Source organism: Rhipicephalus sanguineus, chromosome 3 (assembly GCF_013339695.2).
Source record: "Rhipicephalus sanguineus isolate Rsan-2018 chromosome 3, BIME_Rsan_1.4, whole genome shotgun sequence".
Taxonomy (NCBI): domain Eukaryota; kingdom Metazoa; phylum Arthropoda; class Arachnida; order Ixodida; family Ixodidae; genus Rhipicephalus; species Rhipicephalus sanguineus.
Genome location: NC_051178.1, coordinates 215836428 through 215859385, shown reverse-complemented (window position 1 = coordinate 215859385; position 22958 = coordinate 215836428). Strand labels below are relative to the sequence as shown.

General features: G+C 47.4%; 1 protein-coding gene across 1 annotated transcript in view; it reads right to left on the bottom strand.

The window, feature by feature from the left end:
• Positions 1-22958, bottom strand: part of LOC119388279 (uncharacterized) — a 406814-nt gene that overhangs the window by 4226 nt on the left and 379630 nt on the right. Inside the window, exon 5 of the mRNA XM_037655960.2 lies at positions 5832-5922. Coding sequence (XP_037511888.1) covers positions 5832-5922 — 91 coding nt within the window. The remainder of the gene's footprint in view (positions 1-5831; positions 5923-22958) is intronic.

The following is a 22958-nucleotide window of genomic DNA, read 5'->3' as shown; positions in this document are numbered from 1 at the left end:
AATTACAGCATATCCACGGGTGAATGATGAAGAGCTTGGGCGAAGATCCTGAAGCAATCATGGCCTCGGGATCCGTTTCTCGTTGAGCCCGTTTCGCAGCGGCGTCCTTGGCGCGCACCGTTTCGGGATCCGCCTGGCTGCCGCCAAGCGAGCGCCCGCCGCTGCGCATCGTTCATGCTCCACCAACGATCCGACACGTACGGCGACGATCCAGGAAAATGAGAGAGGCGCTCGCTCCCCGCGCATCCCCTCGCAGCCCGCGCAGCAGCCAATCGGAGAGCAGCGGCACTTCTAGCGCCATCTAGTGTCGATTCACACAAGCTCCATATTGCACACAATTCTATTGGACCAACGTCATCTAGGAAATGAGACGAGAAATGGTGATGACACAGATTGTGTACAGCGCCATCTAGAATATCGCCCCTGAACTGCAGTTTGTATGTACTTCTGAGACAGCGCCATCTATTGCATTATACGGAAGATACTGCCGTTTACGCCGGTAACGCCGGACAACGGAGACGTGACAAGGTTAGACTAAGTGGAGCTACGCCCTTAAAACAAAAAAAGTCACAGTTTCACCGCAAGGGCGAAGGAATGAATGCGATAGCAACAAATTATAGTGTTATACGAAGTGAGCCTGGCAGCTAACTGTTTTGTATCTGATCTCGCGTAACTACAAAACGCTGGTGTAAGAGAATACGGCCGCTCCAGGGAGAGATGCTCTCCGCATAGTCACTTCGCGTTGAGAGCGCAGCACGTAGAAGGATATACGAGCCGCCTGCTGTGATGGCTGTCGAGATAGCGCGCGCGCCAGCGATCGCGACCGCGCCCGCGCCCTTAGATTGAAAGTTCAAAGTTGGTGCTGGCGCGACACCCCTCCCCTCTCGCTTCTTTTCATGGTCGTTAAAGACGGCCGGGGCGTTTCCTGTCTGCTTCGACGGCAGGCCTCCCGAGCGGGGTGATGTTATCGCATGCACCCTCCGAGTGACGGAAATGGGCCGGTTCGTTTAATCTCTGCTTCGGCCGCACTTTTACCCGCGGTAGAACATGCGATGCGCGGGGGGATCTTATCAATTTGGACTTCATACGGGAGGGATATGACGACGACGGCAAAAACTCGTCGATACTGTCCATATAATTGCTATCGCAATAAAAACCTCGTATCGGTTAGGAGTCGCGGCTTCCGGCGCTTTTTAAACGGCTTCGAGCGCTCCTGCGCGCTTGACACTGCACGGTTTTGCTCCTCAGTGCATGAGTAAAAGGTCGCAGTTTAGCCGCAAGGGTGTAACAATGAATGCGATAGCAACCAATAGGACTGTGAATGGCAAGCAGCTCGAGAGCGAGAGAAACTCCCAAGGGAAAAGGGCTGGGAGAAGGCGGGGGATCGCGGTAGGCCTCCCCTACCACCTCAAGCTAGCCCCCTGAAGTGCGTGGTTGTAGCTGCGCATGGCAGCCTCCCACAGCTCCCGACTATTTAAATGTTTACGAAGGCTCGGGGGAGGGGAGTAATTCTTACACAGCCACATAGCGTGACTGACAGAACAAAACTTGCAGTCCGAATTAGGGTACATTCCCGGGTGAACTTGTGTTGCGTATATATAAGGGAGGGGAGAGAAAAGTGGAGGTTTCTATAGTTTACGTCGTAGAATCTCGCGCCTGCTTGAGGACCGACGCAGTAAAGGTTTGGCGGCCTACGCGGTAGTGCCCGCAAATGTCGTGGTATGTATGCAATCTTTATTTGGAGGCTGAAGGGAGATCGTCGGCTTCTGCAGCGTCCCCTAGTATAGCCTGCGCTCAGATCGCTCGAGCATTTGCGCTTCATTACCAATTAGGCCTCTGCGAGCAGTGTTCAGAGTAATGTAACAAGCTGGGATGGCGGATTATGGGAGAGAATGTCTAGGGCCGTCCTGTAAACCCTACCCGCTCCGAAGTTGTCTATGGCAGTTTCCGAGTCACAATGACAAACGAATGAGCAATTACTGCGGCGAGTGCCACCACCGCCTCCTCCGAGGACGAGGCTTGAATGAATGCTGCCATCGCAACACTGCCAGTGGAGTTAACAACTCGAAACTTGCTGCACGCTGCTCAAGCGCGAAGGGCCCACGAAAACAACACATACAGGACAAGCGCGAACTATCAAGTGTCACAGTTGTTACTTCAACTCGCCTCTTACTTTGGCTCTTCTAGCTAGCAGCTCACTCCGTTCTCAAATGCGGCCGCTGCAGCGGGCGAAGTGACCGTCGTGGTCACAGCATCGACGCAAACTTTGCGGTGAAAGCACAAGACGTACAAACCTCCCCGTTCAAGAGATAAGCGCCCTCCCCGTACAAACCTCCCCGTTCAAGGAGCTAGGGGAGCCATGAAATTTGCGAGTCGTCAGGGCGCATGCGCAGGAACCCGACCCACTCTTGGGCGCATGCGCTCGCGTTATGCCAAGACTCCAGAATCGAAAACTAGTGTGCGTCGCCAGCGAGACAACGCAAACGCAGTGCGGGCAACGACGCAGCACGGCCCGCCTCTCGCATAATTTTTTTCCGCCACGTGTGGCGTCTCGTCCATTTGGTCGAACGCCGCCTGTGATTCAGCCATTGAGGAATAAAAAAAAACGAGGAGGGAGCGTCACGTGACATTTTTGAAGCCCAGCCAAAAAATGAAACAGGGGCATGCTGGGAAGTGAGTACTCTCACGTGATAGGCAAGCGGTGAGTTTTGGAGTACGAGGGGGGAGCGCCGTCCGAGGAGGTTGGCTTGTGGACGCTAGGCGCGCGCGCTAGTCAAATTTTGTTTTTGTTGATGAGCCCGCCAAGAAAGGAAATGAAACAGGAGCATCATGGGAAATGAGCCACGAACGCAAGGAGCAAGCGTCTTCAGAGGAGGTTTTTTCTTTCCTCCATGGATCCAGCTCTCAAACACTGCTGTTCCTCCGAACACAAAAACAGCCTACCCAACACAGCTGCTAGCGGGGCGACAGCCTTTAAAGCGCGCTCTTCGTGCCATCTTGTGGCAAGCTGAAGCCCCTGAGCACTCCGAAGCACCACCGAGCTCTGCGTACAGCCAGCGATAAATGGTGTCTATAAATAGCTTGCCGCCACTATGCTGGACGATGTATACTTTAATTTGTGACGGAATTGGCTAACGCAGCGCGCCGCGGAGCGAAGGGTCGCAGGTTCGAATCCCCGGTCGCGCGCTTCGGAAACTTTTTCTTCTGTGTTAATCTTCTTTGCGGCTTATATATATATATATATATATATATATATATATATATATATATATATATATATATATATATATACACATATATACGGGACATGACGGCAACGGCTAAAACCCACCGAGAGTGTCCATATAATTTCTGTCACAATAAAAATACCGGTATTTGGGTCCATTTATTCAAAACCCTTTAAACTTATAGCTGGTCACTCTTCGTTCCATGCATCTGGTTCGCTGTTGACCAGGTGTTAACCTTCGTAGAATATGCTAACTGAAACAACATCACCTCAAACTCCGCGAGATGAAAGAATCGCAGGGAGTTCGGACCGCATCAGACAGCCGTGCTAGCCCTAGTGAGCTTCTTGCGATTCTCGTAGATCGCAAAAAAAAATTCGAGTCTAGTTCTTTCTGTATCAGAAAGAAAGAAAATAAACTTGAAACTTCAGACCGCCCAGTCTTGGAAATCACGTCATACTTTCTCATTTATTACGCAATAACCATGCACTGTGATTGTAGGGGTGTGCATGAGAGCGGTCAGGTGTCACTGCCTGCCCTCTCCTCCCATTGCCAACAAAAACAAGCTCCGCAATGGATGCCAAAGTGAAAATGAAGCGCTCCGCATGTCTCCGGTATTCTGCGGGTGGGGCTCCTATGCCGATTTTTATCACTATCCGCCTCGTGCGCTGCTGCTTTCAGTGGTACTGGTGGCGCCACCAACGGCGGACGGTGGCGATAGGTGGATCTGCGCGGCTCAGAGAAGCCGTGGGTAAAGCGCCTGTTACTCCCCGTTTTTCTATTCATGTTTCATTCTGGTTTGATATTTGTACTGCCGACGCTGCTCCACTAGACAACCATGCCGTCTGTTACGTCCATTGTTCTATATTATTTGTTTTAAAATGACAGGCCCGTTTTTTTATGCGTGCGCGCGATGTACTGCGTACGTTTCTTACGTGCATGTGTCCAAGTTGTTTGCGTGATCTGTTAACACAGATGAAATAAAAATTGTTGCAGTACAAAACAGCATTCTTGTTTTATTGAACACCCCAAACAGTACAACAATGACTATTACGGCTGTATGCCTGCTTAAGAAACGCACAAAAGACACGCGATTTTATCTTCGCCCAACACTCGTAGCACTCAACTAGGCCAAGAAAACCAAAATCTAACTTGCTGAACGTTTTAACAGCCGTCACACAGCTGCATAATAATGCGTGAAAGTACTGTAGCAAATGACCAACCAACATTCACACAGCGTTTTTTTTTTGTTCACAGACCGTATTAACATATGAGAAAGTTCTAACTGCATTGCAATCACATAATTCGGAATATCTAATCACTTTCACCATTGAAGCCACAATCCTCTAACACATGCGCTTTAAATTGAGCATGGTATTACTCAGACTTATACAGGAAATGCGCACCCGTGGCATTACTCAGATTTATATAGGAAATGCGCACGCGTGCAATGTATCTCGTATGCTAGATTCTCCTTTGGTACGTGCAGCTCAAAATAAAATGCGATTCTAGAAGTAATGTTCGTGGAGTAGCGAGCATATAGCAGAACAACTACTTACAGCTTCACTTACCTTTGCCAAAACGGTATTCCAATTGCAATTCAATATTAACCGACGCGACAACGATAACAACACGCCTGTTGCACACAGGCGTACCAGGTTGACGCTCGAGGCCAAGCGCGGTATTTTAAGTGTAGCACAATCGTGCGCGTACAGTACGCTAGAATATTCTGGCACAATGTCGTCAAGCTTGCAGTCACTTCAGCGGTTCCCACGATGTAGCACCAGTTGACGTCCTCGCGTCATCAAACTGCTACGACGCCGAGAACTACACACACAGCTGACTTGGAAAAACGCGGTCTTGCAGGAGGCCATCTTGTCCCGCAACCAACGGACAAAAGTACACAACTGAGGCGTCTGAAACATTGCCGTTGATGAGATGGCAGCTGAACGAAATCAGGGCTCGTCGTCCGACGTGTGGCCACCGCCTTAACACAATATTAACGTTGCAACGTTCAAGGAAGACGCGACGAGCCCAGGAAGACGCGACGAGCCCAGCCGGTCTTGTCGGGTACGCTACAGCACAGTGCACAGCGCGCGCTCTCACGGCCACCGAAAGAAATAAAAGAAAGTGGAGAGAGGAGTTAGCTTGGAGCATGGCCAGTCGGTGGAAGCAAGAGGACGTGTTGCGTCGTCGGTGTGGCGTATTGTCGAGAGATGGCGCTAGTTTGTTTTTGCGCAACGAAATCGCAAACTTGATTCAAAATGCATGGGATCCTATGGGGGGTTGGGAGAGGGCACATCTTCCTTTCTCCTCGCTAGTCACCAGGGGAGCCGAGCGGTGGCGCCACCATACCGATGCACGAGGCGGATAGGAGAGGTTGTGTGCCTAGTGCACGAAGGCGATTTACAGTACAGCTTTATTATTTAGTACTGCCATGCGGGAAGATAGCGCTAAGGGCTTCCTTATGCGTAAAGAATCCATCTATGAGCCTGTACAGGTCAAATTCTGTATCTCCGAGCACTGCACGTTTACGGGTTGGACAACCTAGTGCTTTGACACTCTTTTGAGGCACAGGTGCAGTATAATACATGGAAGAAAAATTACCATTGAGCACGTGGACCGTGATGTTTGCAGGATCTGCATAAGATGGTATGCACGAGTAGTTTCCAGAGTCCCGTGTGGCTGCATCAAGAACCTGGGCAAAGAAAGTAGAAGGCTCCCTTAAAGGAACGCCTCGCACTCCTTACATAGGTATGATTTGCTGCTATGAAGAGCAGAATGGACAGTGAACAAGCAATATCTCAGTAAAAAATGGGGGATCCCTTAAGCTTCACCTTTAAGAGTTGAACGCGATAGCGAAATCCAGCCCCTAGTGCGCACTTCAACCAATTAAGTGCATACTTATTATAGCGTGTTGTTACAGACACACACACGCACGCACACACACAAACACACACACACACGCGCGCGCGCGATGTATCTACAGTAATGGTACAGGTTTTCGATCTAAAGCACTTCCCTGTGCTAGAACGGCGGAACCATATAGGCTCTGCTGTAGTCGAGACATGTTTCTCACGACGCCTCACAGACGGCAGCACATTATCTAATGTTTGCTGTTTGCTTTATATGTTTTCCGCTAGATGGACATAGTTCTTCATTTTTGGAGCTGTTTGCAAGTTCGTGTGTGTTCAGGGTTGCCAATGGTGGCTACTTTTCGCCAAATTGGCGAATTTGAGAGGCCCGTGGCGACCTAAAATTATGAATGGCGACATGGCGAATTTTTGGCGATTTTCGCCTTAGGTCTCCACCGAGTTTGCAATCCTAAGCTCAGTGTCTTCCCAACGAATGAGCGGCAACATTCTCAGTATTTTTCTTGGTTTTAGACCCACGAGTAGAATGTGCACATTACGCGTCATTCGGTATGTCCGTCCTGTAACTCGTGTGTACCTCCTCAATTCATCTAGAGAGATAATAAAACGTTTATTTGATGTTCTGTGAAAATAAGGTCAGTGAGTGGGATCCTTAGTTCGGGATGCCATCTAGATGCAGGAGGTACTGGAACGTCCCCCAGCGACATTCTAGCAAAATGTAAGTCAGCGGACTGCCTTGCAAACCGCGAGGGGGCAGTGATTGACTCTAGGTTTATGGCTTTAGGTGCTTTAAGCTTATCTGAAGTTTCGCATCTGAAGGGGCAAGACGACAGGTTGGCCGCGTGTTCCGACCATTTGTTCTGCCAAAGCTCCAACTGCTCTGAATAGCTTGGCGACTTATTCACTGTTGCAGTACCCCCAGTTCAGCTCGCAAAGACTGTTTTGGAATAGCGAAGAGAGGCGGATACGTGGCTATTTCTGCAATAAAAATTATTTATTGAGGCATTTTTCACTGTTCTCAGTGAGCGTGTGCAATAAAAACAATTGCTATATAACATTTTACATTGTTATACAGCGAAAACGCATCGGATTGACGCGTGTAGATACAAGTAACTATAAGAAAGGGTCAGTGATGTCCGGTATCATATTAGTTCACACTGAAAAGGTGTAAGACTCACTAATGATCGGTTCCTGTAAGATTTCTGTCGTGTTACCTTCAATAAATCTTTTAATCCTTTTAATTCATATAGGGGTACGTAAAGCTGTCTACAAATAATGCTTTCACGGTTTTCGCCCAAGGTTTATACCCTACTTTTAGCTTTGAAACGAGAGGACAGGGATGGAAGGATATCATGAGCGTTTCGTTCATTCACCCTTGCGCCACCACGCACATCTTGCGGCTAGTCGGAGAAGCAGCACCATGCACTCCCATGGTGAAGCGGGCGATACGACTGGCATCGAGAAACGTCAATATAATTTAAGGGTCTTGGATGGTACTGTATTCTACGGGGCTATACGTGAGTGGAAATTTTTATTACTGGGTATGCCGCACATATCTAGAATGGCTACTTTTTTGGCGAAATTTGTAAAAAAAAATGGCGACTTTTGGCGACTTCTTGCTCGTCGTTTGGCGACATTTACTCGAAAGTCAGTGGAAACCCTGTGTGTGTTTGTTTTTAGCGGCGATGGGCGCACTATCCCGGCTTTGTTCGAAGCATGGCGTCGTGCAAAAAACGTAGTTTGATGGCCTCGCCAATGCGCCTACAAATCGCCGAATGGGCTCAGTTTCGTCGTGACCTGTGCCGAACAAAATGCGTTAAGGAGACTCCTTCCACTACATGGCATTTATGTAGCGTCTTTTCCGAAGCACTTGCAATTAACAGCGTGGCTTTCATGAAGAGGGGATACCAGTCCGGTTGAAACTGTAGTTGTTGATAAAACTCTTTTAGCTGAAGAGCCATTTGAATGAAATGCCACCGCGATGATACCATGGGTTCCGCATGCCTGTCTAACATGCGAGTTTTCCATTAACTGTGCATACCCATTAGTAAGAGCATGTCAAGAGGCATAGAATGGCTTTTGGGTGGCACGAGATAGCGTATGCTATACGAATTTAAATCGAGTTGCTTTTTAAAAGCCCTTTGTAGAACGTCCCAAAAGAGTATGGCGTCTTTACAGCTGATGAAGCAATGTTCTATAGTTTCCGGAACTTCACACAGGCGACAATTTCAACCGGACTGGTATCCACTCTTCATGAAATGTACTGTTTTAATACCCTTTTAGGACTTCTGTGTAACGCTTGTACGCTGGTAGAGGCCGCCAAAGTGTTTTGTTTGCTATGTATGCTAATTACGCGCATTTGTAATAAATACCATGAAATATAAAAAAAATCGAACAAAAAATTCGGCAGATCCCACGTACCGTGGGAGTCGATGTTATGCGAAGCATGCGGCGGGTATAGTGACTGTGGCGTAACTTTTTTTTATTGAGCGACACGTTACAATATGACGCTAAAGATTTGTATAAATTTTATACGCACACATATATATGTTGAAGAGCCGCATATGTGTTATATAACCAGTTCTTTACGGTTGAGTAACGCTGCCAATGGCAACGTGGGTATTACCTACACCAGAAGCGGTAAGCTGATATGTAGTGCTTATACGTGTCCCGAGAACGCACACACGTTTCACGAACCCGTGTGCTTGTGTGCAGGAAGTTCTTGACAGTCCTTGAACAAGGGCATCATCACCGTGATCAGTGAGCACCAGCAGCTGGTCATGACTTGTTATAGGATCCGGTCGTGATAGTGATGACGAGGAGTCCATGTGTAGTGAAGTATGTGGTATAGTAGAGCTGTTGGAATTCATGGATTCCTCGGTCATTTTGTCGACAATTTGTCTGTCGACAGAGCCGGTGACATATCGGAACCTGAAGCCACCCTTCGCGTTCGTGAGGTATAGGCCGTCGAGGCTGGTAGGCCTGGATAGTGCTACGTAGACCAACATCAGTGGATGGTGTTTGTCGTATTCGTAGACTACCTGGGCGCATATGGCCTAAGTAGCCTAGTCTACAAAGCGGCTGCCAATCAATCTGGCATCATCCTCGGTCAGCATGAGGCCGCAGCCCAGCCTCGTAAGAAATGAAGAGGACACCGCGTCGTTCTGGTGGACGAAGTGCACTTTGCGGTGCGGTGATGTGGATATCATATGTAACTTTCGTTAATGTATTCTTCTGGGGTCGAACAATGCTTCAATATAGCTTGCTGAATCATAGGAATACAAACGTAATGTTTATTAGACTGCTATAAAAGCGGAGCCAACACTGGAACTACAGACACTAATCTGATATGACGCCTGTATCGTAGGAGTACACATCGTAGGAGTATCATGTGGTGTTGATTGATTTCTTGTAAAATTGCATAGCCAGCACCACAACCACATTTGACGTTGCACCGATATTACGCCTGCGTAAGCTGTTTTGCCAAACCAGTTTATAGACCTGGCGTGGCTCAGTGGTATATTACCTGATTGCCACGCAGAACGCTTGGGTTCGATTCCTGCTGGGATCCTAATTTTCATTCTTTCCATTCGTTGAGTCAATGCTGCCGATGTTGGTTTTCCTTAACGCTCTAGCATTTCAGTTAAGAATGTCTGTTCTTGCCGTTGCTGGGTAGATATAAACTGTCAATCACCTGTGGCGCATACCCGTACACCGCGGCCCGCGGTAAACAAGTATGTGCCACACGTGTCTAGTGGAAAGGGTTCGACGACGTACGCGACAAGATTTTAATGTTATTCATGTCATGACCCGGCGGTCATATTCGTCAAATCCTCTTACCTTCCCATGCAAATTTTGGTTTACACCAAGTTAAGGAGGCGATCATGAGAGCACCCAGACGTAGGCGGCTAGATAGATAGATAGATAGATAGATAGATAGATAGATACGTAGATAGAAACGCTCAAAGTGCCAGAGGTTCGCTAAGAAATGCTTCGCATTTAAAAAACAACATCGTGGCTTTGTGGTAGGACACCCGCATGCCACGCAAACGGCCCGGGTTCGATCCTCAATGGGACCAAACATTTTTATCGTTTATTTTATTCGCATCTTTCTCGATTTTTCGGTCACGGACGATTTTTCGCTCACAAGCGACGCCGTCACCGACGCCGACGGCGGTATTTCTGCGAAACGAGCTCTCTACAGCTGTCGCGTTAATAAAGAGGTACGGTTAATACAGAAGGGAACCAAGCGAGGTGCTGAGTGAGAACATTTTACAGCGGAGCAGCTAGAATGACGATCTGCAACTAGCCTAGCCGCTATGTGACACCACCACTCACCTTCGGTCTACTAAAAATGAAGACAATGTGTCTATGACTAGCCTGTGTGACAAGCAGCTTCTAGCATAGCGTAGCGGTGCGCAGTACAGTATGGCTAGGAAAGGGAACTGCAGATGAGGAGGGGGAAAGGAGGAGTGGAGAGGATAAAACATGGCATGGCCATGTATCGTATACAAGTGCTGAAGATGGGCGAGTTGGTTCGTCGTACTTGAACTGTATAGACGAGGCAACCTAAAGTCTGCGCTAGTGTGCCTCGATGTGTGCGCCACAAAACGCGCAACAAAACGCGCATCAAGGCACCCTAGTCTGCGCGCGACGCCAGCGCCGGATGCTCCCCTGGTGAGGCGCTGAAAACCTTGGAAGTCGTCGTTTCGCCCGCGGAAGCGATTGCGTGTTGCCGCGCGCGCGTTTTCGGCAGAGCGCGTGCTGCCGGTGATTGCGTTTCCAAGTTGCAAAGAAAGCCACGTCATTCCACAAGTCGATACGCACCATTCTTGTACCACATCAGCCTTGAGAAGATTATAAGCAGTGAATTCAACTGTGAAACTGCATATTCAAGGGAAATTCACAGGCAAAACAAGCGCAAAGCTGTACGCAGATTCAAATCGTAATTTATTTTGCGTGCCTTATTTTGATCATAGTCGTACGCGAGGCCGTGTGGTCCTTACACATAAAGTAATAAAGTTTAATCGACTCCTCCCATATCGTCCCGCCCATTCACTACCTTCAAGAAAGAGCACACTGGAACACCAGCTGATGTGAAAACCCGTTGTGGTACTGCGCATACCGCGAACTATTTAACACAGTGATCGCGAATGCGATCTGCACTGGTGCTCTCCAATAATCCTACTTGCGGCCTGCGAGCTCGTGAGGCAGCCGCGTGACAGAACGGGTTCTGTGTTGCAGACTCATCACATAAATGCACAAATGGCATTGTATTTTTTATCCTTACTAACTCGATTAGTTTATTTTGATGCGCCTTTGAAAGTCCTTGTATCATTTATTGTACGGAGCACTCACCAAAACAAGGCTACATTTCTGATCGTGTTATATATGTCGTTCATCCACTATATGATGACAGACATTTTTGTGCCTCTCAAAAGCGGGCGCTCGAGCTACTTAACTTTTCCTGCAACGGATATTGCAGCATTCCGTTCTTTCTATACATTCACTGCTGTGTACAAAGCCATTGTAATTGGTTACTGAAAAATTTCGCCCATGTTTCTGAGGCAAAGCAGCACAAAATGTTACTATTCGCTCAAGTGCAGCTAGCCGAATCAGCGTGCGTGCGTGTCTGTGTAAGCATCTTCGTTTCCACAAACTTTAGCAATGTGGCTCTTATGTTGCTCTGAAATAACATTAGAAAGAAATAAACAGCAGTCATGTTTTTTTCTTCGCACTGTTATATTTTCGGAAACCGCAGGACCAGGAAAACAGCGCATCTCAACCTTGGGGAGAACTCGTGCAAAAACGGAACAGTGAAGCTAGCAAACGCGAACGCACCTTTCTTGTTTCGCCCTTGTGCATTGGCAGCAGCTTGATGAGGACCAGTCGGTTCATAATTAGAGCATGGAATAAAACAGCGCGAGGAGAACAATGATAAAAATTACACCATCTCCCGCTAAAGGGGACCATGAGGCGATGCGAAGCCGGAGCACTTGCACGATCGCGTTCCGTTGGCGTTCGTTGGGCATGCTACCGACCTCGCGTCGTGGGACGCGAAGAGGGACGCTACGCGCGTCGTATCTTCCATCTAGCCTGGCCGTTAATTCTCGCAGGGCGAGCGGGGAACGCGGTCGACAGGCGGGCGAGAGGGGGGCAGCGTGGGAGAGGAGAGAGAAGCGGAGGGGACGTGCATGCGCTCGAGCTCATCGCGGCGTTGCGCAGGAGAGAATTTCGGCATGTCTAGCCCCCGTTTCAGAGGAAGAGTGGAAAGGGGGAGGGCAGAGGGGGAGGGGAGAGGGAATGTGGAGAGGGGAAGGGGAGAGGGGATGGGAGAGGGTGAGTGGAGAGGAGGTGTGTGGAGAGGGTATGCGCATGCGCAGTAAGGGTGGTCACGCCGCACACCACCACCACCACCGGAGGATTGAGCTCCGCCTTAAGATACTTCGCATCTAATAAAAGAACGAAGCTCTTGTCCTATCGTATTCGTTCCCTTGTTCTTCTAGTGATGTTTCACCCTCTGTCCTTGGGCAGCTCAAGAAGCCCAGATTAAAATTCGTTTTCGGGGGAACACGCCCGTTTTCGGGTGATTTTCATACCAAACTCGTGTTGACATGAATTAGTCCATGCTGCTTGTGTCGTTTATAAACGCCTCTCTCATATGCACACACGTTGAAGCAGGGTGACTAATCTGACTTTATTTGGGGCGTTTATTTTCATACCGAGGTCGCAGAAATTCTCGTCATAAATGTTCTGCGCGATCATGGTGCCATTTCTTTTCACGATTCTAAAAGCATGGCGCACTATTTTATTTTCAACCTTTAATTTTCTTGACCATCTGGGCATTACCGTCAACCAAAAGAGTGGCTTTCTGGGCCAGTATCTTGACAAGCGTGCTCTACACCATGTCCACCAACCCCGCGTGACCACGACCCGTAGTTCAATACAACGTTAGATCAAGCGCATCGCGAGGTTAACGCGCAAGCACGCAGCACGCTCACACGAGCACCGCGAGCAAGACACGCGCACTGCTGCTCAGCGCAGCGCGAGAGGAGAACGCCTGCACGAGCGCCTTGAAGAGCGCACGCGTAGCGCGAGCAGGTAACGAGAGGGCGAGAGAGAGAAAGCACGCGTGCAGCGAGACAGAACGCACGCGGCCGCGACGTGAACAAACCGGCGCCGGAGCGCCGCGCGTGACCGCATAACGAGATCTCCGAAAAAGGGGCGCTTTTCAGAAAGGCGCAGCAGCGCCCCCTGGCCCAGGTCGGAGTCGCCACCTCGCGGCTTCTGACTGAACCGCGCCTAGTGTGGATTGTTCCATGCGTCGCCTGCTAGCCACGCTGTGTTTGCGTGTGCGCGTACGTCATGCAGGTCCTCAAAAGGCGGTTTGTTCCGTTGCGTTAGTGCAACTTTAACCGCTCGTACGTATGCCTAACACGATGTTAAGAAGCATTTGGCCGTGATCGACTGTGTATTGTACTGTAATAAGATCAGTGAGTGCACTTGTAGAGATTGCTGTGTGTGGTCGTCGTACCCTCCGTTCACGAGAGTTATATCAGTGTAGGTGCCGCTCTGTGGTTCAAGCACATTGCAAAGTGCACTTGGCGTTGTCCTAAAGATGAGAAGTATTAAATATCATGTGAATATAGCCTTTTAGGGGCTAGGTGGTAAAAAAAAAAAAGGCTCTCATGCACTTGCGCGTTGTGGTTTGGTGCATAACTTCGGGGCTGTCGTTTATAGGTTACGCAACGAGCTTTAGTTGTGCATGGTCCTGGTCACACTACACATAAATATTTCTGTCAAGCCGTGTCTGACAATTCGGTACTTAAATTGCCCCTAAAAAGAACAGAATATGGGATGTACGGAAATCGCAAAATTGAGTTGAAGTTGCGCGATTTTAACTTGTGGCGGGAAATTCATACAAGAACACTCGTGTACGCAGGTTAAGGTACGCGTTAAAGAGCCCCGATGGTCAAAATTAATCCAAATGGCGTACTTTACATTTATGTCGTAGTAATTTCACGCGAAGCCACATCTTTTTTTCTTTATCTCGACCGTTTCTGTTACGTTGTAATAGATTGGCGGAAGACAGCGGCCTTTATTCGCGTGAAAAAACGTACTTTGGTCCCGTGAAATAACCGGGCCTTTGTTCCATTACTGCCGTGCAAGTAATTAATCGAAGAAAGTTGCGTGCTGTACAGTTACCTTTGTGTACTGTTACTGGAATAAAAATAAGCGTGTGCGTGTTAAACGCTTCTGTAGCGCTAAAGCGCTGTCAGCCACGTAGATTTCCTCAGTAAACCTATCAACTGTCCTACATTTGAGAAGTGAATAAGAAATACGGAGCAATATTTGAACACGAAGTGTACAAAGTGCTATTTGAACTCATCGTAGAGGAATACGGGCTTTCTTTTGTTGCGGGGTATGCAGATCAACAAGAAGTAAATACTTAGTTCAGTCGCTCTACAGCAGTGCGTAGTAGATAGAACACAAGTTGAACATGTACAAATAAAAGAAGAAAACGTCATCCATTGCGAAAACGCCGACTGTTGCCGAAGGCGAGCAACCCCGTTCGTTGGCAGAATGCGCTTCTCTCACAAGTAATATAACGTTCGGCGCGCTTCGTGCATTATTTCGGGAAAGAAGAGCGCACATATTACCAGAAAGCTGCAGTCAACGCATTTTATTTGCCGGAAATTGGGTCAAATCGCTCACAACGAAGCGCTGTTGTGTGCGTTTGTATACGCGCCGACGACCGCCTATCCACACTAGTGCGGCGACGGTGCTGCCACCTGTAGCCCGATCTCGCGGCGAATAGCGCATTACGGGGAAAGAAGAAACGGCCGAGCAGACCGACACAAGAGACCAACGCTCAACTGAGCTTGATTGTCAGAATGCATCTAATATGTAGACTTGCGCAAGCATACAAAAAGACATGGTTGATCCCTCCGTCATAGGAATCGGAATAACACGAAAGTAAAGCGTGCCCTTAGAGAAGTAACTGAATGTTTACTGTACATTGATATAAGAAAGTTTGCACAATGTATATAGATGTCTAGCAGCTATAGCACCGCTTAACGTCGATGCACCCACTTTGATGCATAGTGGTCCATCTCCAGCCCGACGACTAACGTACACGTTCAATGATTAAACAAACTCTTGTGGTAGCTGTAGCAGTTAACGGTGAAAGCGTAATCAGAGAACGAGGTGTGATAGCCAGAAGAGCGTCGCATATTGGACGCGGAATTTGGTCGCCATCCCGCGACATGTTAAAATGTGATTGAACACCACGGCCGGACTAGAGGGAAACGCAAAGCGCGTCGTGCCGCCCCGGTAGCCCGGCCGCGATTTTTCTCGGGGGGAGCGTAAGCGGGGAACGCGTTGCTACAGCCAGGTGAGGCAGGCACGCGTCGCAGAGGTATTTTTGGTTTGGATTAGCGTAATGCTATGAGCGAGACGGACGTATTTACGACGCTTGGCCCAAGATAGCCACCTCGCGGTGTGTTAAGGCATTGACAAAATTTCAATTCTATTGAAAACGAGCCGAATGGGACGAACGTTAGCAACAAGCGTTGCACGTGCTAATCGCGGAGGCCACAGTAATGACGAATTGCTTTACGTTACCGCTTATAGAGGACACCACCACCCCACCGACCGGAATAGTGGTAGATATAAAAGGCGCGTTTGTAAAGCCTCTAGAGTCTGTGACCGTGGCGCAGTGGATAGGGTGCCCGGCATCTGTTGTTGCGGACCGAGCGGTCGTGGGTTCTACGCCCGTTGTCGGAACTTTTTTTTCTTTGCAATCTGATGGTGTACATTTTTTCAACATCATTTCCGTGACGGAAACACGCCACTGAAGTCTTGGTGGATCCCGGAATAAAACACTTTCGTGTTAAAAAAAAAAAACCCTAACGCAACGCCAAGATTAGACACAACATCGCAACACCACATACCAAAGAGTCATTGACGGTTCGCCTGAATATGGAAGGTCACTTAATATTCAGATAAAGCGAACGAAGGGGCGCCGGTACATGTGATGCCAGCCCTAAATATAATCCTTACGCATCGTGACGTTGTCTCCTGACGCAGGCTTGATCGGGACTGGTAGGTCGGTGTTGGTAATGGCTCCGTCAACATCATAAATTATCCCAGTGCTCACTTCTTTGCCCAACGCTATATGAGGGCGGACTTCCATTCCATTAAGTTCTGTGACTTCTACGAGCGTAGCGATGTGCGCTTGTTGGTGCATAATGGAAAGGCAGTTTCTTAGCGCTGGTGTAGACGAGGACACAGGAAGAGACACTAGACACATGTGTGCTACTCACAGCAATAAAGTTTATTCCTTGATCGCGTCGAACAAAATGGCCTTCACTTGCACGTCGCAAAACCATTTGACCTTCGTGAGATACAGGAACCAGACAAAACCGGACGAATGAGCAGAAAAAAACACTACAGCGGAATCGGACAACAGATAAATATTTACGGTTTGGGTAGGAAACTAATTTCTTTGTCAGACAGCGTTAGCGAAGTCTTGCTGATACAAGAGCTACCGTAATAGTAACTCTGCTCGCTTTCTACTATGAATCATCCGTATGTTATTTTACCCTATGCAACGAGAATTGATGTGTTGAAATTATCCTTTCTGCCTCGTACAATTATTGACTGGAACAAGCTTGATGCCAGTGTATTTGTTGATTGTGAGTCAGCTGAAGTTTTTCAGCGTCATTTGGAAATGATTTGTACATAATATTGTATTTATTATTGTATATTGCGCCTTCCCACTCCTGTAACAGCCCGTGAGGGCTTGCAGTATTGTAAATAAAAATAAATAAATCGGGTGACTTCGCAGTTGCGATTTCTAACAATGACAGTTTTGTCAAACAACGGCATGCACGCGCATTCTTGGCAATGTATTGCTAGAAGACCATCTGCGGGCGTCTTATTGCATTGACAGTGCTGTTCTCGGAGACGATCGTTCACGCATTTTCCTGTTTGTCCGATATAAAAACGCTGGCAGGATAACGGAATGCGATAAACAACACCTGATTTGCACTCAACAACCTTTCTTTTGTGGTTCTTATTGCAGCTGTCATTAGTCTTCGTTGGATTAGTTTTTTTACCCAACCTAAGTGTTTCTTAGGCGCTGTGAAAACAACCTGTACATTGTCCTGAGCCGCTATTTTCTTTAAGTTGTGCGATATCTGGTGGATATACGGAATTACAGCTAGATTGCGTTTGTCAACAGCAGGACTTACGTTGGCGCTACGTACGGCACGACTAGCTTTTAGGTGCCGCAGTACACCTTCAGCTACCGATACTAACAAATCAGTGGGATAGCCGGATGTCAAAAGTCGCGACACTTTCTTATTGAAGCTGCTTTGCGTCAGATGGCAGCATGACTTATCGAGTGTATTATTAAAACATAGCTTGATGATACCACGCTTTATGAGCTTGGAATGGCAGGAATGCAATGGTAAAAGCGCCTTATTAGCCCTGGGTGTGTAACACCAACAGGTGCGCTGATCTGTGAACAAAAAAGATACATCTAGGAACCTTAGGGTTCCGTCAACAGGCGTTTCGAGAGTCAAAACAAGGGGTTGAAAATATTTACGCATAATCAATACGATGTCATCGCATTCATGCTGGAAAAGTTCCACAGGGCAGTCAACGAACACAATAAAACCATCTACATATCTGAAGATTTGCAAGCAGGTTCTACGTGACGCTAAGCGTAGGGACAAGGCACGATCAAACTTCGCTAAAAACAGGTCACTTAAAACAGGAGCCACACAGGAGCCAATGCAAACTCCTTTTATTTGTAATTGAGGATGACTATTCCATTCAATGAAGGTTGACGAGAGGTAAAACTGAAGTATTTCTAAATAACCAGCGACACCAGCTTCACAGGAAAATTCTGTGACTTCGCGCAATGTGTCAAGCGCTGCAGTCACGTGATTGACGTCAATCGTTAGGATGTTCTTGCGGCTGTTCACTCTGACCTCCTTTATTTCATTTGGCACCAGTGCCTCTCGCTGTACAGACACGGCTTGCCAGTTCAGACATCTTATGTTGTCACGGGCGAGAACTGGCGCGAAGAGGATGGTTAATACCTCGGTATGGTGGACGCATCGAAGTGGCTGACGTGCTCAGGAATTGTCTCTTTGCCTTGCGGCTCCTCACCAGCTCGAAGGTGTCGTCGCCAGATTCCTCACTGCTGACATAGTAGTGCACGGTGTCATCGCTGTCAGTGTCGCTCACGACACTGCTGCGCTTCCTGGAAGCAACACCCGCGGGCACTCCGGTGTCTGATGGTTGCGCGGGGGGCTCCACCTCCATCGCACATCAGCAGGAAACCGCACTTGACTGAGGAAATGCAAATTATTCACGAAAGAGCGTGGAACTCAAACACTCGGCTTTCTGCTTGTTTGTTTGTTTGTAGCCTACCAATTTTGGCACATACCCACTCTGGGGTATTGGCCAAGAAGTCTTATTGTAGCCTATGGCTGAAAATTGAATGTTTACCTCCCTATCACTAAAGTAGAGAAAAAATTACGAAGATAAAGAGCAATCAAATTACAAACGGTGCCTATGGATGATAATGACATTAATTACCATTAATTATCATTAATTACCATTGAGAATAACGGAAGTTTGAAATTTTGAGCCGACCATAAAGCTGAGTTTACCTACCAAATTCGACCTTTCTCTACGAAAGATGGCGCAAATGCCTCGCTCAATCTCAAGGGAAACACTGGAGAACCGCAGCTCCACTCTTTCTGCATACACTGGTTGAACTGGCATGATTTGTATTAATTTTTGTTGTATTCTCGCAGCCTCTTCCACGCACGAAGCGTCGCAACCTGTACATGGAATGCATTAAACCAGCGTCTGTACTTTCTCCTTGGGCGGCCTATTTTTTGGGCGCAGAAGGATGCGACCAAGCGTGGAGGATGGCTTACGTGCAACTCTAGAGGAGTACGCACACGAACATCATAAAAGCGACGTTTCTCGTTTCCTAGGTGTGCACCAGAGTTACACAACACGTATATAAAATATTTACGTTGATTTTAAAGTTTTCATCGCTGGGCATCAGCAAGCCAGCCGCACCGCAATGAACATTATCCCGACAAGTCAACACAGTTCCACTGAGTTTGCCAACTCTGCGTCCTGCATGCAGCTTAAATCGCAGAAATCACTGTCAGGGTCACTGGGCCATAGTTCACTCATCGTTGTTTACGTGCACCACGAGCGGATGACGAATATGCCGCTAGTACGTCGCGAGTTCCTGTCTGCCCGTGACGTCACACTGCGATTGCACGTCACTGAGAGGACGCCCCTTGATAGCAAAACCGAAAGTGTTGTTTTTTAAGGTAACGGTATTTAAAACAATATTTGATGCGATACCAGACACCACAATACTCTTTTTAGGGTTCTCGACGCCAGTGTTTTTATTTAGAGTGACAATCCGAAAATATTGTCAGTACTCCTTTAATTCCCCGCTCCGACTGGACGCGTTCGAGCACTTCGCTGGTGCCTTGAACGTAAGGACCCGTACACGCTTGGGAAGCGGTGGTCAAAGTCTACTGCTGGCGGCGTGCAACCTTTCCAAAGAAGGCTTTAGGGGCGTAGCACCTTAAGGCCGAGGCATGTCCGTCCGTGTGACGTCCGTGTCCGTGCTTACACACCTACTCGCCCACTCGTCATGATTCACTACGTGGAGAAGCGTGGTTTTAACAATAGGTTTAACAACAGACTAATATCGCTCATAATTGTGAGAAAACAATATAAAACACCTACAAGCACAAACCCTTTATACTAGTCGGCGACTTCAACGTACACATTATAGACCTTAGGACCTAGCTTTGTCGTCGACTCTCACTGTCCGCTGTCACGGTATATAGAAAACCGTTGCCATGGTCGAAACATATGTGTGTGTATGTGAATAAAAAAAGGTTTAGAATAGACTAACATCAATCATAATTGTGTCAGAACAATATAAAACACCTACAAGCACAAATCCTTTATACTAGTCGCTGACTTCAACGTAGACATTATGTACCTTACGACCTAGCTTTGTCGTCGACTTTTTATGTCACTGAATTTACATTATACGGGGCAACGCTCGGGCAACGTACGGTTACTCACCTATACGATACCGAGATCCAGTGGCGTAGCCAGGGGAGCGGTGCACACTGGGCCCGTACCCCCCCCCCCCCCCCCGAAATTTTTTTTCGCTATGGCATACACAGCCCAAAATTACACTTGACCACATCTGCCTTCCCGGCCCCCACTTCGAATCAAGGAGGTGCCCCCGCCCCCCGAAAAAAAAGTTCTGCCTACGCCCCTGCCCAGAGCTTCGCCCACTCATCATGGTTCACTTCGTGGAGGTGAGTGTTTCTTTTTTTTTGAGCAGCCACTCTCTAGAAGGTCGTATTTTTATTTATTTATTTATTTATTTTGTTACCCTCAATCGCCGAAGCTTTACAGAGGGGAGTGGGTTACAACATGAAAAATACAAAACAACGAGAAAAAAAACGTGCTATTTTATACATGAACAAGACTAAAGCAAAAAACATCTCTACTCAATGAAACGCAACAAAAGTGAAACGTAAAAATAAGCAAATCACAAGAAGCAAATAGTGAATGTGGTAAAATTATACAGTACTAGCAAGAAAGTGTAAAAGTAAGAGAAATAACACACACAGAAAAAATCAAGAATCCACTGGAAAACGCTGGCATCTTGACACGTGGAGACAAATTCGTAGGGAGGGGGAATAGATCGGATGACTAGGGAGAGCTATCACGAAATAGGTGAACTGATAAAGAATGACGAAAGAGGGAGTGATCAGAGATGGAAACGATGTCACCTGGTAGCTGATTCCAATCGTTTGATGTGACCGGTATGAAGGAGCAAGAAAATGTGTTTGTGTAGCAGAAAGTACCTTTAACCTTGTGTTCGTGGTCGATCCGAGAGGAGTGATATGTGGGAGGCGTAATGAGCTCGTTACGCAGTGATGGATGATGGTAGGTCTTATGGAAAAGGCAAAGGCGGAAGTACTTGCGACGCAGTGATAGAGGTGGCAGTGACAAATGGTGCTTCATTGCTGTTACGCTTGATGTACGGTGATAATCCGATAAAATAAAACGTGCAGCGTTATTTTGAATTAGCTCAAGGTGCCTAATCAAGTTTTCGTGGTGAGGGTTCCAGATTGCAGCAGCGTACTCCAATTTCGAGCGCACGAGGGTTTTATAAAGAAGCATCTTCAAGGAAAGTGGGGCGTTGCTAAAATTTCGATGTATGTATCCCAATGTACGGTTAGCACTGTTCGTGATGACGTTAATATGGGCATTCCATGTTAGATTGAAAGAAATGGTAACGCCTAAGTACCGGTATGACGACACGTGGTCAAGATAAACATCACCCAGTTTGTATGTTGAGGAGTTATTAAACTGGCGGGAGACGGTCATTAGCTTGCATTTTTTGGGATTTAATTTCATAAGCCATTTATCGCACCAATTCCTAATGTTATTTAAGTCTGTCTGCAAGATGTTCCTATCATCATCGGTACGTATTTCTCTGTAAAGCACACAGTCGTCGGCATATAAATGAACGGATGAAGAAACGCAGTCAGGGAGGTCATTAATATATATTAAAAACAGCAGAGGTCCCAGAACTGAGCCCTGCGGTACACCCGATGTTACACTTATTTCCGGCGAGTCATGACCGTTAACAGTGACGTACTGAAGACGGTTTGTTAGAAAGTAGTCGAGCCATGCCAGTACATTCGAGTCAAGGTTGAGAGAGGAGAGCTTATGCATTAGTAAAGCGTGATTGACTTTTTCAAATGCTTTTGCAAAATCCAGGAAAATGCAGTCAATTAGAGATTGTTTATCAAGAATGGTATGCATGGTATCAAGAATGGTATCAAGAATGGTATCAAGAATGGTATCTTCCGTTCCTCATTGTTTCGCTTAGCCCCCGATGAACAAACTCTCCAGGCACGCATCAAAGGTGACGATACCATCGCTTCTTTATGGTGAAAAGGGTGGCTGGTGCTAGCGTCGAGGTAGCGACCGGTGTGTGTTAACTCGTGCTGTGTGGTTCATCATGTTGGCTTTCGTTCGTTCGTTCGTTCGTTCGTTCATTCATTCATTCATTCATTCATTCATTCATTCATTCATTCATTCATTCATTCATTCATTTTATTACCTCAAGGGTCCCGATTGGGATATTACATGAGGGAGTGGGTGATAGAAAGGCTAACAATATAATGGTAGTTATGATGGGATGGTTTCGATGAGCCGTTTCAATGCGTGAGTGTCGATGATGGTGGCCACTTCGGTGGGCATGTCATTCCTGTCTTGGTGTGTGCGCAGGAAAAACAATTGGTGAAAGGTCACGGCATGGGCTTGTAGTGGATATATTGCGTTACAGTGACTGTTGCGGGAAATGCGGTGGGCTCTTCTGATGTATGGGTTATCTAAAGGCAAAGAATGGAACAATTTTGCGGCGCTTAGCCAGATCGGATAAGTTAGTCCCTGCTTTTAGTGCCGAGACGCTTGAGGTGTATGAATAGTTAGATAGTATAAATCGCGGTTTTGGACAGACTCGAGGGCGTAAGTGAGGCTATTGTGGTGAGGATCAAAAACCGCATACTTTGGCCGGACAAAGGTTTCGAAGGCAACTTCTTTAATAGAAAGAGGAGCGAGCGAAAGGTTACGGCGTATGCGCCCTAGAGTACGATTAGCAGAATTTGTTATGTGGTTGATATGACAAGTCCAAGTTAGGTCATGCGACATGTACACAACAAGATATTTAAGTGAATCAACTGAAACAATCTGGTTGTTATTGATGCTGTAG